This window comes from Lemur catta, chromosome Y, assembly GCF_020740605.2.
Source record: "Lemur catta isolate mLemCat1 chromosome Y, mLemCat1.pri, whole genome shotgun sequence".
Lineage (NCBI taxonomy): Eukaryota > Metazoa > Chordata > Mammalia > Primates > Lemuridae > Lemur > Lemur catta.
Window position 1 is genome coordinate 5,009,190 of NC_059156.1, and position 18,809 is coordinate 5,027,998.

The 18,809-nt window shown below is 36.6% G+C and overlaps 1 protein-coding gene across 1 annotated transcript in view; it reads right to left on the reverse strand.

Annotated features, from left to right (window-relative positions):
- LOC123629100 (probable ubiquitin carboxyl-terminal hydrolase FAF-X) overlaps positions 1–18,809 on the reverse strand; it is a 166,632-nt gene that overhangs the window by 136,153 nt on the left and 11,670 nt on the right. Inside the window, exon 3 of the mRNA XM_045539064.1 lies at positions 11,525–11,778. Within this exon, the coding sequence (XP_045395020.1) occupies positions 11,525–11,620 (96 nt within the window). The 5' untranslated portion in view covers positions 11,621–11,778. The remainder of the gene's footprint in view (positions 1–11,524; positions 11,779–18,809) is intronic.

The following is an 18,809-nucleotide window of genomic DNA, read 5'->3' on the forward strand; positions in this document are numbered from 1 at the left end:
GGAAAGTTTACAATTATAAGCACATTTTTAAAAAAGATCTTAGGCCAGGCACAGTAGCTCACATCTGTAATCTTTTGGAAGGCTGAGGCAAGATGATCGCTTGGGGTCAGAAGTTTGAGATCAGCCTGGGCAACACAGACAGTCTCTACAAAAAAATGGAAAAATTAGCTGGGCATGGTGGCATGTGCCTATAGTCCCAGCTACTTGGGAGGCTGAGGCAGGAGGATCTCTTGAGCTCAGGAGTTGGAAGTTACAGTATGGTACTGCACTATAGCCTGGGTGACAGAGGAAAACCTTTTCTCTAAAAATAAATAAACAAGTATATAAAAAAGCTCTCAAAATCAAGAACCTAACCATATACTTTAAGTTAACTAGAAAAAGAATAACTAACTACAGTCACGTGCAACATAATGACGTTTTGTTCAATGACTGATCACATATACAAAGGTATTTCCATAAGATTATAATTTTTACTCTATCTTTTCTTTGTTTAGATATGTTTAGATACACACAAACTTACTATTATGTTACAACTGCTTACAGTATTCATTATATAACATTCTGTGTAGGTGCATAGGGAAGAAGCAATAGACTATACTACACTAAAGTATGTACTAGGCTGTATCATCTAGGGTTATACTCCATGATTGCTTATATATAGCCTCACAATCCTTTTCTCACAATGTATTTCCTTTGATAAATGACGTGTGACTGTAAAATCAAAGCTAGCAGAAGAATAGAAATAACAGAAATTAAAGCAAAGATAAATAAAACAGAGAAGAGAGAAACAGTAGAGAAAAATCAATGGTTATATACTGATTCATGGGAAAATTAAAAAGGAAAAAATAATAGTAGTAATAAATAAAAGAAACACAGTCAAACTAAAATTGAGTTTATGAAAAAGATAAACTAATTGCCAAATCTTTAGTTAGACTGACTAAGAAAAAGAGAGAAGACCCAAATAATTAATATTAGAAACAAAAGGGGCATTACTATAAATTTTACAGAAATTAAAAGGATTATCAGTGAGCGCCATGAACCACTGTATCTCAGTAAAATGAATTACCTAGATGAAAAGACAGACCTTTAGAAACAAGTGGCCTCTACCAAGAGTAATGAAGAAATAGGAAATCTGAGTAGATCTAAAGCTTCTGTAGAACCAGTACCTGAGTAGGAAGACCTAAATTCCCAAGTTGATGAATTATTGAAGGCTTACTGTGGAAAGTACACAGAAAATATACAAATTAAGCACCCTAGGGAGATCCAATGTTAAGGGGATGCATATATTTTAGTTTTACTTCCAGGAGATCAATTAAGTTCTCAAGGTGAAGAGTAGAGAAAAATCTCCTTCAGCTTCCAGGAGGGAGAGGTGCAAAGTAGCCTTTTCAACTATACCAAAGCATTCTGCTCTAAATAGCCACATCCTCAAGAGAAACTATTTTATGTAACTTTACTAAGGTTTCATTAGTGCTTAAGTAACCTAGGGGAAGAGAAATACCCAACTCTAACCTGCTGTACTCTTCTACATGGCAGAAGGAAACATCCTAATTTCAGATTCCTATACCTATCATGTCCTACCTAAGGTGGGTGAGGGATGAGAAGATGATGAGAGAAGCACTGGTGAATGGCACAGCCCATGGGCACAGGCTCGCTAAAACACTGAAACTTAATCATAAGATTACAGATTGCTTACCCTACTCCCCATGCCTTACCAACACATTACTAAAGAGCTTTTCACTGAAGTTCTTTTTTACATAGTCCATTAGGCACAATAAAAAATTACAAGGCATGCTAGAAGGCAAAAAACAGTTTGAAGAGACAGAGTGAGCATGAAAACCACATTCAGATATGGCAAGGATGTTAGACTTTTCAGGCTGGGAATTTAAAATAACTACTTTTAATGCACTAAGGGATCTAATGAACAACATTAGATAGAAGACGGGGAATGTAAGCAGAGCGATGGAAATTATAAAAGGAATAAAATGAAATGCTACAGAACAAAACACAGAAATAGGAATGAAAAATGCCACTGATGGACTTGTAACACTTAAAAGGGCAAGCAGAAAATGAGTTTAAAAAAGAGAAAGAAAGATGGCAGAGTGTTGGTGACCTCCTGGACTGGTGCTCCCGGAGAAGAAGGCCTGGATCTCAGTCTGCGACAAGGCTAGAGGATCGCTCCCCCACTAGAACAGTGGTGTGAATCCACGGAGAATCAGCGTGGGACACAGCAAGAAAAGACTGAGGTGAATGGGAAATCAGATTGCAAAAATCTGGAGTGTGCACGACGGACAATAGAGAGGGGAGCGTGGGACGGCTGTACCAGTCTCATCAGCGAGTGAGGGGGGGGTTCAGCCCCACAGGAAAGCGGCCTGTTCCCCACTGACCCCCACTCCCACTCAGTTAGGGACCTGCCTGAAGCCGGTGCGGAATCACCGCGGGAGATGCGGGGCTCTGTGGAGAGGCGACAATAGCGGGGGGCATTTTGGACCCCAGAGCCCTGTGGGCGGACTGCGACCTGTGGGAGAGGGTTCACGCTGGGCTGCAGCGACAGACACCTGGGGGACACCAAACTGTCTCCTTTACGCGGGCGGATGGGCTCCCGCAATCCTGGCTACCCAGGCCCCTGCCAGACCCTGAACATTCGCCCCCAGTGCCAGCGACTGGCGGGCGGGCAGGCGCAATTGTCGGGGTCCCCAGCCTGGCTGCTGTGGAGCGACTGGGAACTGGACGGCTCCCTCCCCTGGTCCGTGGTCCCCCACTAGGAGCTCCGCCTTTGCGTGAACACTGAGTGCTTCCCCGGTGGAGAGCGAGCGGAGCATGGGCCTTGCGGACATTGGGGTGGGCGGACCGTCGCCCCCAGGAACCGCAGCAGCCCAGGCGCTGGGCAGACGTGGGCTCCCCTGCCCCCCTCCAGCCGCTATCTTTCACGCAGAGAGAGGCAGAAACCACCTCGAGAGAGGAAGAGGCAAGGAAAAAGTCGCTTTCCCTCTGCAATTAAATCAGCCCAGTGACGGGACTCTCAAACAGGTTTCGGGCCAAGTTAATTCTCTGGGGCTGGACCCAACAGGAGCGGCCCCCCAGCTGAGGCAGCAAAATCCTGAACAGCAGCGCAGGGCTCCCCCTAGTGACAGAGGACACAGCTCACCTGGGCTGCTGCACAGCCCAATATCCGGGTGCACGGCGGGCCTCTGTCCAGCCTAAAGCTGAAAGAGGGACCTAAGGATTGATCCAGATGGGAAGGCCTCAGTGAAAGAACCCTGGGAGTATAAAGAATCAAACTGAAGCCTCACCTTCGAAGAAGATTACTAATTCTCCACCAATTGACACAAACCAAACTCGAAATAGCAATATGTCACAGGAAGAATTTCAATCATGGATCATAAATAAGCTGAATATTATCCCAGAAGAAATGGATAACCAACACAAAGATACCACAAAAAAGATCCAGGACTTGGAAGAAAAATTCACTAAAAAAATTGAAATATTGAAGAAAAATCAAACTGAACTCCTGGAAATGAAGAATTTATTCAGGGAGCTACAAAACACAGTGGAAACTCTAAAGAGCAGAGTAGATCAAACAGAAGAATCTCAGAAATCAAAGATAACACTTTACAATTAAATAAGTCAGTCACAGAGATGGAGCAAAGAAATAAGAGAAGAGACCAGAGTCTACAAGAAATGTGGGATTATGTGAAGAAGCCTAACGTGAGAGTTATCGGCATTTCTGAGGGTGAAGAAGACCATAAGCAACGGTTGGATAAGTTATTTGAAGATGTAATTGAGGAAAATTTCCCAAGCCTTGCCAAAACTCTAGATATACAGGTTCAAGAACCTCAAAAAACCCCTGGGAGATTCATACCAAATAGGAAGATACTACGTCATGCAGTTATTAGACTAACCAAAATATCCACTAAAGAGGCCCTTCTTCTAGATGTAAGGAGAAAGAAACAAGTAACATACAAAGGAAAATCCATCTGAATCACGCCAGATTTCTCAACTGAAACCTTACAAGCAAGAAAAGACTGGGGCCCCATTCTCACTCTTCTGAAACAGAATAATGTCCAGCCTAGAATCTTATACCCAGCTAAGCTCAGCTTTATATATGAAGGTGAAATTAAGACATTCTCAGATAAACAAAAACTCAGAGAATTCACCAAGACAAGACCAGCTCTCCAAGAAGTACTCAAAACAGAGCTACACACGGACCAGCACAAGAAAGACCCACGAATGTAAAACTACTCAAGAGAAGATAAAAACCCAGTTATCACAATGGCTCAAGCGAGAAAACAGAATAATGAAATTCAACTCAATATGAGGAACAGAATCACTCTCACTTATCAATTCTCTAATTAAATGTGAATGGACTGAATTCCCCACTCAAGAGACATAGGCTGGCCCAATGGTTAAAACAAGCCAAGTATCTGCTGTCTTCAGGAAACTCATCTAACCTGCAAGGATGCATTGAGACTGAAAATAAAAGGGTGGAAATCGATATTTCAAGCAAATGGAAGCCAAAAGAAAGCTGGCGTGGCAGTTTTAATCTCCGATAACTTAGTTTTTAAATCAACAAAAGTAATGAAACACAAAGGTGTTTACTATATACTGGTAAGGGTACAATTCAACAAGAAGACATAACTATACTTAATATATAGGCACCCAACTTAGGTGCACCCAGATTCATAAAGCAAACCCTACTTGATTTGAACAAAATGATACATAACAACACTTTAATGGTCAGAGACTTTAACACACCGCTGACAGTACAGGACAGATCCTCCAAACAAAAAATAAACAAAGAAATAATGGACTTCAATAGAATGCTAGAACAAATGGGCCTGACTGACATCTACAGGACATTCTACCCCAAATCCACTGAATATACTTTCTTCTCCACACCTCATGCGACATTCTCCAAGATTGACCATATCCTAGGACATAAAGCACGTCTTAAAAAATTTAAAAAAAAAACAGAAATTAAACCATGCATCTTCTCAGATCACAGCGGAATAAAAGTAATAATGAACCCTAACAGAAATTCTCATTCCTACTCAAAGTCATGGAAGTTAAACAACCTTCTCCTGAACGATTATTTTATAAATGAAGAAATCAAGATGGAAATGAAAAGATTCTTTGAATTAAATGACAAAGGAGACACAACTTATCAAAATCTGTGGGACACAGCTAAAGCAGTCCTGAGAGGAAAATTTATTTCCATAAATGCCTATATCAAAAAGACAAAAAACTTACAAATAGACAATCTAACCAACAGACTCAGAGCTGGAGAAGGAAGAACAGATCAACCCCAAACCTAGCAGAAGGAGAGAAATTATTAAGATCAAATCAGAACTAAATGAAAAGGACAATAAACAAACCATAAGGAGATTAATAAAACAAAAAGTTGGTTCTTTGAAAAAATAAACAAAATTGACACACCTCTGGCTAGACTAACCAAGAGCAGAAAAGCAAAAACTCTAATAACCTCCATCAGGAACATGAAAGGAGAAATCACGACCGATGCCACAGAGATACATGACATCATCTATGAATTTTACAAAAATCTTTATGCGTACAAATTGGAAAATGAGGAGGAAATGGACGAATTTTTAGAAACACACAGCCTTCCCAGGCTCAACCAGGAAGAAATAGAATTCCTGAATAGACCAATATCTAGATCTGAAATCGAAACAGCAATAAAAAACCTTCCCAAAAAGAAAAGCCCTGGACCAGATGGCTTCACACCTGAATCTTAGCATACCTACAAAGAAGAACTGGAGCCCATCCTACATAAACTATTCTCCAATATTGAGGAGGATAGAATTCTCCCCAACACATTTTACCAAGCCAACATAATTTTAATACCAAAACCAGGAAAGGATGCAACAAAAAAAGAAAACTACAGACCAATATCCCTTATGAATATAGATGCAAAAATTCTCAATAAAATCCTAGCAAATTGAATCCAAAATTCTCAATAAAATCCTAGCAAATTGAATCCAAGTGCTTATCAAAAAAATAATCCATCATGACCAAGTGGGCTTCATCCCAGAGATGCAGAGATGGCTTAACATACACAAATCTATAAATGTAATTCACCACATAAATAGAAGCAAAAATAAAGATCATATGATCCTCTCAATAGATGCAGAAGAAGCATTTTACAAAATTCAACACCCTTTTATGAAAGAACACTTAACAAAACAGGCATAGACAGGGCCTATCTAAAAATGATACAAGCCATATATGACAAACCCACAGCCAACATCATACTGAATAGAGAAAAACTGAAAGCATTCCCACTTCGAACCGGAACCAGACAAGGCTGCCCACTGTCCCCCTTACTTTTCAACATAGTATTGGAAGTCCTTGCGAGAGCTATCAGGCAAGAGAGCAGAATCAAGGGATTCCAGATAGGGAAAGAAGACATCAAACTCACTCTTTGCTGATGATATGATGTTATATCTAGAAAACCCCACGGATTCAACCAAGAGACTCCTGGAATTGATCAATGAATTCAGTAAAGTCTCAGGATACAAAATCAATACACACAAATCAGAGGCATTCATATATGCCAATAACAGCCAAATGGAGAACCAAATTAAGGACTCAATACCCTTCAAAATAGCAACAAAGAAAATAAAATACCTAGGAATATATTTAACTAAGGAGGTAAAGGGCCTCTATAGGGAGAAATGAGAAACACTGAGGAAGGAAATAGCAGAGCATGTAAATAGGTGGAAAACCATACCATGCTTGTGGATCGGAAGAATCAACATTGTTAAAATGTCTATACTGCCTAAAGTTTTCTACAGATTCAATGCAATCCCTATTAAATTACCAACTTTTTCACAGATAGAGAAAGAATAATTTTACGCTTTGTATGGAACCAGAGAAGACCCCATTTAACAAAAGCAATTTTAAGCAACAAAAACAAAATGGGAGGTATTAATTTGCCAGACTTCAAACTATACTACAAAGCTGTGATTATTAAAACTGCTTGGTATTGGCACAAGTCCAGGGACACAGACCAATGCAACAGAGCAGAAAATCCAAATATAAAACCATCCTCATATAGCCATCTAATCTTTGATAAAGCAGACAAAAACATACTCTGGGGAAAAGATTCCTTATTTAATAGATGGTGCTGGGAAAACTGGATAGCCACATGTAGAAGACTAAAACAGGACCCACAGCTTTCACCTCTCACAAAAATCAAATTACAGTGGATAACAGACTTAAACCTTAGGTGGGAAACTATTAGAATTCTAGAAGAAAATGTAGGAAAGACTCTTACAGATATTGGCCTAGGCAAAGAATTTATGAAGAAGATCCCTAAGGCAATCACAGCAACAACAAAAATAAATAAATGGGACCTGATCAAACTAAAAAGCTTCTGCACAGCCAAAGAAACAGTCATGAGAGTAAACAGACAACCTATAGAATGGGAAAAAATTTCCGCATACTGCACATCAGATAAACGACTGATAACAAGAATATATTTAGAACTCAGGAAAATCAGTAAGAAAAAATCGAACAACCCTATCAAAAAGTGGGCAAAGGACATGAATAGAAATTTTTCAAAGGAAGATATAAAAATGGCTAACAAACATATGAAAAAATGTTCAACATCTCTAATCATCAAGGAAACGCAAATCAAAACCACAATGAGATACCACTTAACTCCAGTGAGAATAACTTTTATCAAAAAGTTCCAAAACAATACATGTTGGCGTGGATGCGGAGAGACAGGGACACTCATACACTGCTGGTGGGACTGTAAACTAGTGCAAACCCCTATGGAAAACAATATGGAGATACCTTAAACAGATTCAAGTAGACCTACCATTTGATCTAGCAATCCCATTATTGGGCATCTACCCAGAAGAACCAAAGTCTTTCTATAAAAAAGACACCTGCACCCAAATGTTTATAGCAGCACAATTCACAATTGCAAAGATGTGGAAACAATCCAAATGCCCATCAATTCACGAATGGATTAGTAAATTGTGGTACACGTATACCATGGAGTATTACTGAGCTATAAGAAATAACGGTGACATGACATCTCTTTGGTTCTCCTGGAGAGAGTTGGAACCCATCATATTAAGTGAAGTATCCCAAGAATGAAAAAACAAGCATCACATGTACTCACCAGAAAATTGGTTTCCCTGATCATCACCTAAATGCACATTGGGGAATGATACTAATTGGATATCAGACCGAGGTGGGGGGTGGGGGCAAGGGGTGGGTGTATGCCTACATGATGAGTGTGTTGCGCACCATCTGGGGAATGGTCATGTTTGAAGGTGCTGACTTAGGGAGGGGGTGGGGGTAGGGAATGGAGGTATGACTACATGGTGAGTGCCAGGCACACTGTCTGGGAAATGGACACGCTTGAGGCTCTGACTCAGGGGGATGGGTGAGACATGGGCAAGATATATAACCTGAGCTTTTGTACCCCCATAATAAGCTGAAATTAAAAAAAAAAAAAAAAAAACCAATATTCAAGAAGTGTGGGACAACTACCAAGTCATTGTACCAAGTTGGCTGGTTGTAAGTGTGGGACAATTTACACATAATGGGAAGAGCAGAAGGAAAAAAGGAGAAAGGAATAGAAGCAATATTTCCAATATTACTAAAAATTTCCCCCAAATTAATGCCATGACTTAAGAAGCTCAGAGAACACCAAGCAAGATAAATGTAAAATAAACAAAAAATCCCCCAAAACTAAACCCAGACATATATTCAAACTTACCAAAGACATCAGGCAAGCAAGAAGAGACTGAAAGAAAATACTTAAATGTGTCAAGAGAAAACCACCAGCCTAGAATTCTGTATTCTTCAAAATTATACTTCAAAAGTGAAGGAGAAATAAAGACTTTCTCAGATAGACAAAAATTAAGGGAGTTTATTGCCAGGACATCTGCTTTGGAAGAAATGTCAAAAAGAAGCTTGTCAGAGAGAAGGAAAATGACACAGGTCAGAAACACAGATCTTCCTAAGGAAAAGCAATATAGAGGAAATAAGTGAAGAATTGGAAACGTTTTGTTATTATACGGTACTTGTACTATCTATGAAGTTGTATGTTGTTGTTTGAAAATGGACTTAAGAGATTTGTGGAACACATATATTGCAAACTCTATGGGAACCACTAAAAATGTATTAAAAAGCCTATGACTGATAGGCTAACAAAGGAAGAGAAATAGAAGTCAGAATTCCAGCATATTATTTCACAAAATATTATCACCTCAAGTAAGTTGAAAGCTGACTTCCACACAAATATGTATAAAAGCATTATTCACAAGTGCTAAAACCTGCAATCAATCAAGATGTTCTCAGTTGGTGACTAGATAAACTGTGGTAATCTATAAAATGCAATATTAGCGCTAAAAAAGAAATGAGCTATCAAGTCATGAGAGGATATGGAGGAAACTTGAATGCACATTTCTACATGAAAGGAGCCAATAGAAAAAGGCTACATACTGTATAACTATAATTTTATGACATTCTGGAAAAGTCAAAACTATGGAAGCAATAAAAATATTAGTGGTTGCCAGGGGTTAGAGGTTGGAAAGGATGAATAAAAAGGAAGAGGACAGAGAAGATTTTTAGGGTAGTGAAGTTAGTATAAGTGATACTGTAATCACATATTAATGTCATTATACATTTGTCAAAACCCACAGAATACACAAAAGACAAGCCAACCCTAATATAAACTAGGACTCTGGGAGAAAAAGACATGTCAATATAGGTCTATCATTCTAATGTGCCACTCTGGTGGGGGAGTAAAGTAGAAGGCATTTGGTTAAATTTCTGTACCTTCTGCCCAATTTTGCTGTGTACCTAAAAGTGCTCTATAAAAATGTATTAAAAGCAAAAACAAAAAAATTATGACAACAAATTAAAGTGCAGAGTTGGGTGCACTGAATTTAATGAAAAACAACAAATAAAGAGTGTTTTTAAAAAAAAATGGATAGGAAGAGATAAACCACACAACACAAACCAAAAAAAGATTTAAAAAAGGTACTGTATAGTTATACTAATATGCAAATGGAAGAGTTTAAGGTAGGAAAAATTACTGGAGATTAAAGAGATTTCTTCATAAACATTAAAGGGTCAATTACCAACAAAATACCACTATTTTCAATCTGTATGCATCTTATAGATTCAAAAAATATATAACAAAAAACTGACAGAATAAAAATGCAAAATGGGTAAGTCCACAATTATAAGCAGATATTAAAAGATTTCTCAACCAGTAATAAAATAGCAGACTTAAAACAAAGTTAAACAAGAAAGGAACATCTAAAAAGCATAATAAGAAAACTACAAATAAATAACATGTACAATAAATGCAGCCGCATTTACGGCAGAATGTAGTTTCATCCAAGTGCTAATGGAATTGCAATTAACTATATGTTGGACCACACAGCGAGCCTCAACAAATTCCCACACAGCAACAAATTCTCACAGACAGAATATGTTAACGTAATGTATTCTCTATCCACAAAGGAATTAAGCTACAAACCAGTGAAAAAAAAAAAGATATAGTAGAAAATCACCAACTGTTTGAAAATGAAGCACCTATGTTTCCTGAAAATACTTACATCAAAGAAAAAACCAAAATATGTATTAGAAAATATATTAAATAAATGACAATGGATATAAACACAGAAAACGTTGTGGAATGTGGTTCAGTGAAATCTGCAGCCTAAAATACATCGTTTTCAAAAAAAGAAAAGTTGAAAATCTAAAATTCTAAAGTATCTAAATTTTCTTCTCAAGAAACTAGAAAGTGAGTGGCAAACAAAACCCAAAGAAAGCAAAAAGAATGAATACAAATAATGAACAAAAAGAATGATAAAAAGAGGAAAAATACATAGAAATGAGAAAGAAGCTCAAAGCCTAAATTTTATAAAACTTTACTTTGGAAAGTTCAGTACAATTGATTTCTCACCCTAGAAAAACTGGCAAGAAAAAGTGAAGGCAAATTGTCAATATCATTGTCAATGAGAAAGAAACTATGTTAATTATATTAAGCTCTTTACAAATAGTTCATTTATCTTACATACCTTCTTTCAGAGAACAGAAAAACAAGTAACTATTTCCAATGAGGCCAAGACAAAACGATGATAATAAATAGATGTTAGTTTTTTACAAATATTATTTCATGTAGCCTTGTTTTACAGAGACAAAAATTAGGCTTAGATATTACAGCACTCAGCTAGTGTTATAGGGTAAGTAATCCCATAAAATAGAATTTGAACATAAGCAGTTGACTTGCATCATGCTTGTAACTAATTTAATACTTTTGTCCTCAGAGTCACACAGGGTCTTAAACACACAAAAATTGTACTTTCTCAAGAATGTACAGTAATCAGGACTTCCTGTTAGTATAAGCCACAGGCATTTTCTCAAGTATAACTTAAAATGACAATAGCCTTTGTAATTACTTTGCTAATTATTTAGGACATGCTCCATCATTTTGAATTCCATAGTACCCCAAACAACAGAGCCTTAATCCTACCTGATTCTGCTGAAAGGGGGGCTGAGACTGTCCATCAGGAGCCTGGCCCTGGCTATCATTCCCTCCTACTGGAGAGCCACGAGTTGTGGCTGTCATACTTGACACAGAACAGATCTTTGCTATTTTGTCTCTTTATATAGTTGTCCTAAGAGAAGAAATTACAGTCCACCTGTAGGAGATGAAGTACCAGCATACGTCAGCCTTAAAAATCTCCAATTCAAGGACAGAACATCTTGCAGAGACCATTTCATAACCTAAAAATAGAAGGGAAAAAAGGTACAATTGCTTTAGATATTTTAAAAAAATGAATAAAAAAATTATGACAATTTTAATATGTATATTAACATCACGAGAGTATAGTCAATAAAATATTATAAAAATGAAAGACAAAAGTGAAAAGTTAAAATTTTATTAATACTTTTACTCTAAGAATTTCACATTTTTATGTGAGCAGTTATACTAGGACAACATATCAAATATAATCTTAATATTACGTAATATTCCAGAAAAAAATATAAAGTTCTTAGTTGTCACCATTAATTTGCAAAAGAATGTGGCCTATCAATTTCTTCCTTAAATACATTGTCAAAATTTAATGCTCAACTAATAATATAATCAGATTTTTACAAGTAGTTCAAAACAGACAGCATAATCAACACATTGCTGTATTTAGGATATTTAAAAAAAATAAGTTGTTCAGGGCAGGCAGGGTGGCTCATGTCTGTAACTCCAGTACTTTGGGAGGCCAAGGCAGGAAAATCACTTGAGACCAAGAGTTCAAGACCAGCCTGCACAACATAGTGAGATCTCCATCTCAACAACAAAAATGAGCCAGGCATGGTGGCATACACCCGAAGACACAGCTACTCAGGTGGCTGAGGCAAGAAAATCTCCTAAGCCCAGAAGTTCCAGGATACAGTGAGCTATTTTAACACTCCAGTGTGGGTAACAGAGAAACACCTAGTCTCAAAACACGTATAGATACATATATACACACACACATAAATCTATACATAAACAAAGTTGTTAAGTGATTTAAATAATGACTTTAAAACTCAGGGCCATTTTTTTCTTTGGAGAGGGTGTAAATTATATGATACTTCTCAACAATCTAATCTGTCAAGGGACTTTTGGGTTTCTACTTTTGACAAAGGCTTTTTGCCAATTCTTCAGGAGAGTCAATAATATTTTCTAGAAATATAAAGGACTACAGGCCACAGAAGTATAATGGTGAGACTTCTTTGCAACCTGACTAGCAGAGAAGTATGGATAAATGGCATATAATTCTTTATATTCCATATTCATCAGTCCAGTGGTTTTCACCATAAGCTGCAAATCAGAATTTTCTGCAGTACTTTTAAAAGAATATTGGTATCCAAGCTTCAGCCTAGAGCAAATATATAAAGTATCTGAGGGATAATTATAAGTAGTTCTTTCAGATCTCCAAGGTGATTCTAATGTCTTGTCAGATTAAGAATCAGGTTTGTCTCCATAAAAATTAAACACTGTAAATTAAGCAGTACAGAAGAGAATAATTGCTGACATCTATGTGTCTAAAATACCACACACATGCACGCACGCGTGCACACACACATACACACACACCCCAAAGGAAAGAAACAGAAATCAGGCAAAGGATATAAAAACAAAGTCAAAGAAAAAAATGTGATCAATTTTGCAATATATATGCAAAATAATAACCAACTTAACAATACTACATTTTTGGAATCAGGCACTATGTGGAACACTTTACTTCATCCAACAAATCTATGACATGGAAATTATAATCTTTGTAGATAAAAAGAGGCATAAAGAGCAAAAAGTAAACTGCATACATTAGTGCTAGGTAGCAAAACGGGATTCTCACCTAGGAAGTCTGATTTCCGCAGCCATGGCTAAATCACTACACAAACTCCTTTAACTTCTTATACAATAATGACAAAGCAAATTATAAAAATAAGACACTATTCTTTTTACTAACAAAACTGCAAAAAAATTTTTTATGACTGATAATACTGAACAATACTGAGGCTAATGCCAGACACTGACTGCTCTTTAATAAATAAAATAAAATTTAAGAAATAGTAATAGTATTCCATAAGGGTAAGATTAAAGAGAAAATGGACCAAAAAACCCTGTGAAATACACACATATGATACCTACCTCTATATGGTCACCCTAAGATTATACAGTCTTCTCTTCTGTTTTCTTTCTCATAAAAATCTCATTCAAAAGCTTTACATAAACTAAGTTCTAAAACTTAGAGAAACTCCATATCATTTCCTTTCCAGTTTAGTTCTGTTGCTAACTTAAAACAATTTTTTCCAAAAAAACAGACCCAGTTCCCAATTAAACTTCATTCTTTATTACTTTAAATTTGCTGATTTTCCTGTTCCTATTGCCCTTTACCTGGGCTCCTGATCCCACAGTATATGCCCCACCTTCAAAAGAGCCTTATATTCATCCTCTCAATTTCTCCCTGGATTCAGTTTTCTTAGCCTATGTAATATGCTTATTTCCCACATTGGAAATCATTAATATATGTCCTTCCTTGTCAAGAAAATTCTTGAAAGAATATAATCTTTCCTTCTCATAATATAGTTTCTGTTCAAATTGCTTTAATTTAGGATGGTCTTGCGTCTAGGGATAACTTTGGTTTTCTTTGTTTTTGAGATAGTCTCACTCTGTTACTCTGAGTAGAGTGCTGTGGCATCAGCCTAGCTCACAGCAATCTCAAACTCCTGGGCTCAAGTGATTCTCCTGCCTCAGCTTCCCAAGTAGTTGGGACTACAAGCACATGCTAGGATGTCTGGCTAATTTTTCTATTTTTCATAGTAGAGATGGGGTCTCACTCTTGCTCAGGCTGTTTGAGAACTGAGCTCAAGTGATCCTCCCGCCTTGGCCTGCCAAAGTGCTAGGATTACTGTCATAAGCCATCGTGCCCAGAGCAGGGATTGTTTTGGAAATCACCCAATTCCTTTAAAACTATATGGAAAGCTTTCCCCATAGTGTATCTTGGGAAGGAGAAAGACCAGTGAAGCATGGTCCTGGATCAATGTACTATGTAACAGGGATTTTGTTCAACTGTAACTACAAAGGAAAGTACCTACAGAATATACAAAAAATAAAAAGAATCAAAGCATTACACTAAAAAAATCAAAATACAAAGGAATACAGTAAAAGAGAAAATAAAAAGGTTATGAGAAATACACAGAAAACAAGTAACTAAACTAAAACTAATCCTTTTCTTAAGTAAATACTTTAAATTGCAAATGGATTAAAATCCCCAATCAAAACACACAGATGGGCTGCAAAAAATAAAAAAGCAGGATTTAATCTGTCTTTCCCTGTGAGAGACTCACAAGAGTCCTACAATAGATGAAGCAATGTAAGGACAGACATAACTTGAAAGTGAAAAGATGGAAAGAGATATGTGATACAAACAACACTAACCACAGAAGAGCAGGGTGTGCTCAACTTAGACTAAACAGAATATGTAAAAACTGTCGTAAGAGCAAACAAAAAAAAAAAACACACAAAAATGACAGAAAAAAAAAGAGAAAAGAACTAAACCTGAAAGCTAACGGAAGGAAAGATGACAGCAGAAATAAATAAAATACAGGTTATAAAAAACATCAAAACTAAGAGTGGGTTTTTGGAAAAGATCAAGAAAACTAACAAGCCATTACGTAGATTAAGAAAAATAAAAGACAAAATTCAAATAATTAAAATTAAGAATAAAACAGCAGACATACCATCAATGCCACAGAAATAGAGTCCAAGAAAATACTCCAAACAATTATATGCCACTAAATTGAATAACAAACATATAATGGATACGTTCTTAAGAAATACGCGACCTACTAAAACTGAGTCATGAAGAATTAGAAAACCTAAACATTTATACTAGTAAATAGGCTGAATCAGTAATTAAAACTTCCCAACAAAGAAAAGTCTACAATCATATGACTTCAACTGAGGAATTCTACAAACGTTTAAAAAATCTTTAACACTGATTACAAAACTCTTTCCCCAAAATGAAAAGGAAATACTCACGTATTTTTTTTATGAGGCCTGAATTACACTTATTCTAAAGCTGGACAAACATTATCAGAAAAGAAACTACAGACCAATGTTCCTGCTGAGTGCTGATGGAAAAATCTTCAACAAAATACAAGCTAACCAAATTCAGCAGCATATTAAAAGGATTATACACCAGACCCGGTATGATTTATTCCTGTAATGTAAAACTGGTGTATCACATGAAATCCAATCCATGTACTTCATTGACAGAAGAAGGAGAAAAAAAAAACCATAATTATCTCAACTGATGCAAAAAAAAAAAGAATCTGACAAAATGCTACACCCCTGTATCATAAAAAACATCCAGTAAAATACCAGTAGAAATAAACTACCTAAATGTAATAAAGGCCATATATAAAAAGCCCACAGTTAATGTGATCCTCTACAACTGTGGTCCCCAAACCTGTGGCCTGTTAGGATCTAAGCTGCACAGGAGGAGGCGAAGCTTCATCTTTATTTACAGCTGCTCCCAATGCCTGGCCTACATCACCACATAAGCTCTGCCTCCTATAAGATCAGCAGGGGTGTCAGATTCTCGTTTGCAGCTGCTCCCCAGCACTAGCATCTGGGGAGCAGCTGTAAATACAGATTATCATTAGAAAAGAGGTCTGACTGCACAATAAATGTACTGCTGTTTGAATCGTCCTGAAATCATCCTCCGCACTCTCCATCCTGGGTGTGGAAAAACTGTCTTCCATGGTGCCAAAAAGGTTGGGGACTGCTGATCTACAGTAAAAAGCTGTTAAATATCTTCTTTAAGATCATATACAAGACAAGAATGCTCACTCTTGCCAATTCTATTCAACATAATACTAGGAGTCACAGCCAGAGCAACGAGGCAAAAAAAAAAAAAACAGGCAAGGCATACAAATCAGAGAGCAGAAAGTAAAATTTTGTCTATTTGGAGATGACATTGTATTATACATGCAAAAATCCAAAGCACTTAATCAAGGTGAATGACTTACTGAAAATGATAAAACATTGCTAGAAAAACAAAATGACAAAACACAAATACATGGAAAGACCTCCTATGTTCACGGATGAGAAGGAGGTCAAAGCTACCCGAGGTGATCTAGAGATTCAGCACAATCCCTATCAAAATTCCAACATTTTTTGCATAGAAAAATCCATCCTTAAATTTATAAGGAATCTCAAGGGACCCCAAATATCCAAAACAATCTTGAAAAAAAAAAGGCTGGAACAATCATACTTCCTAATTCAAAATAAATTACAAAGCTATAGTAATTAAATTGTGAGTTACTGGAATAAAGACAGATTGACAAATGAAATAAAACACAGAGCCTAGAAATAACCTTTCATTGTATGGTCAAAAGATCTTCAACAAAATCACCAAGACCATCCAAAGGGGAAAGGCCTATGTCTCTGCAACAAATGGTACTGGGAAAAGTGGACATCTACATTCAAAAGAGCAAAGTTAGGGACTTACCTTGTACCACATACATACAAAAAGTGACTCAAAATAGATGAAGAACTAAACATAAAACCCAAGATTATAAAAATCCTACAACAAAATACACAATAAAATCTCCAAGACATTGAATGTGCAAAGGATTTCTTGGATATGATACCAAAATTACAGGCAACAAAAGCAAAAATAGACAAAAAGAAGTATAACAAAATTATAAAAATTTCTGTGTATCAAAGGACACAAACAAGTGACAGGACAACCTGCAAAATGGGATAAAATATTTACAAATTATTTATCTGATAAGCGGTCAATATCCAGAATCTAAAGAATTCCTACAACTCAATAACAAAAATCAAATAACCTAATTCACAAATGGGCAAAGGACTTTAAAAAACATTTCTCCAGGATGATACAGAAATGGCTTATAGGAAGATGAAAAGATGCCCAATAGTAAGAGGAATGCAAATTAAAACCACAACGAGCTATCCAAAAAACAAAACAAAACAGAACAGAAAAACCTGTTAGAATAGCTACTATGCTAAAAAAAAAAAAAAAAAAAAAAAAACCTAAAATACAGAAAATAACCAGTTTTGGTGAGGCTATGGAAAAATTAGAATCCTACACACTGTTGGTGAGAGTGTAAAATGATGAAACTACTATGAAAAACAATATGGCAGCTTCTGAAAAAATTAACAGAATTACCACATGATTCAGCAATTCTACTTCTGAGTATATAACCAAAGAACTGAATGTAGGGATAGGAAAAGCATTATTCAGCAACAGCCAAAGGTGGAAGCAAACCAAATGTCCACTGATAAATGAATAGATAAACAAAGTGTGGTAAACACACATAATGGAACATCATTCAGCCTTTGAAAAGAAAGAATCTTGTCACATACAACATGACTGAATCTTCAAGACATTAGGCTAACCAAAATAAACCAGTTACAAAAGAACAAATATTGTATGTTTCTATTCATATGAGGTACTTAGAGTAGAATGGTGCTTGCCCAGGAAAAAGGTTAATATAGAGTTACTTAAGGGGTACAGACTTTCAGTTTTGCAGGACAGAGAAAGTGCTGTAAACAGATGTTAGTAATATTTGTACAACAATATAAAGGAACTTAATGCCAATAAAATGTAAAGTTAAAAATGGTTAAAACAGTAAATTTTATGTTATGTATATTTTATCACAATTGTAAACATACATTCTAGACTTAATAGAAGCAAGGAGCATAAATGAAAAACTCAAGCTATACTTAGCCTTCATCATGCTACCTTTTGACCTGAGCTCAAATGATCTGCCTCCCTTGGCCTCCCAGAGGGCTAGGATTACAGGTGTGAGCCACCACATCTGGCACTTTTTACTGTTTTCTATGCATGAGTTATATGCAATTAAACTGTCACTATTAATTATAAAAAAAGAACATCAACAAACAAGATTTTCATGAACCAACTAGAGGGTTCTGCCCGGAGGGCCACCTATCACATAACATGTATGCTGTAGCATGGTACTGTGAGTTGCCTGTGCACCACATGACTTCCAAGGTAAAGAAATGTGTGAATTACATATGCTTCATGAGGCCCCAAGCTCAAAACTAGCACAAGTTAAATACAATTAACATGACAGTTATTGTGTTAACCTTGGCCACGTACGCCACATATAAAAGAATGAGGGAGCACAGGCTAGGTAAACAGAACAATAAGAATAAATGAGAAAGAAGGACTAATAACAGTAAAAAATCAGAGCATCCCCATCCATTGGGGGTAGTT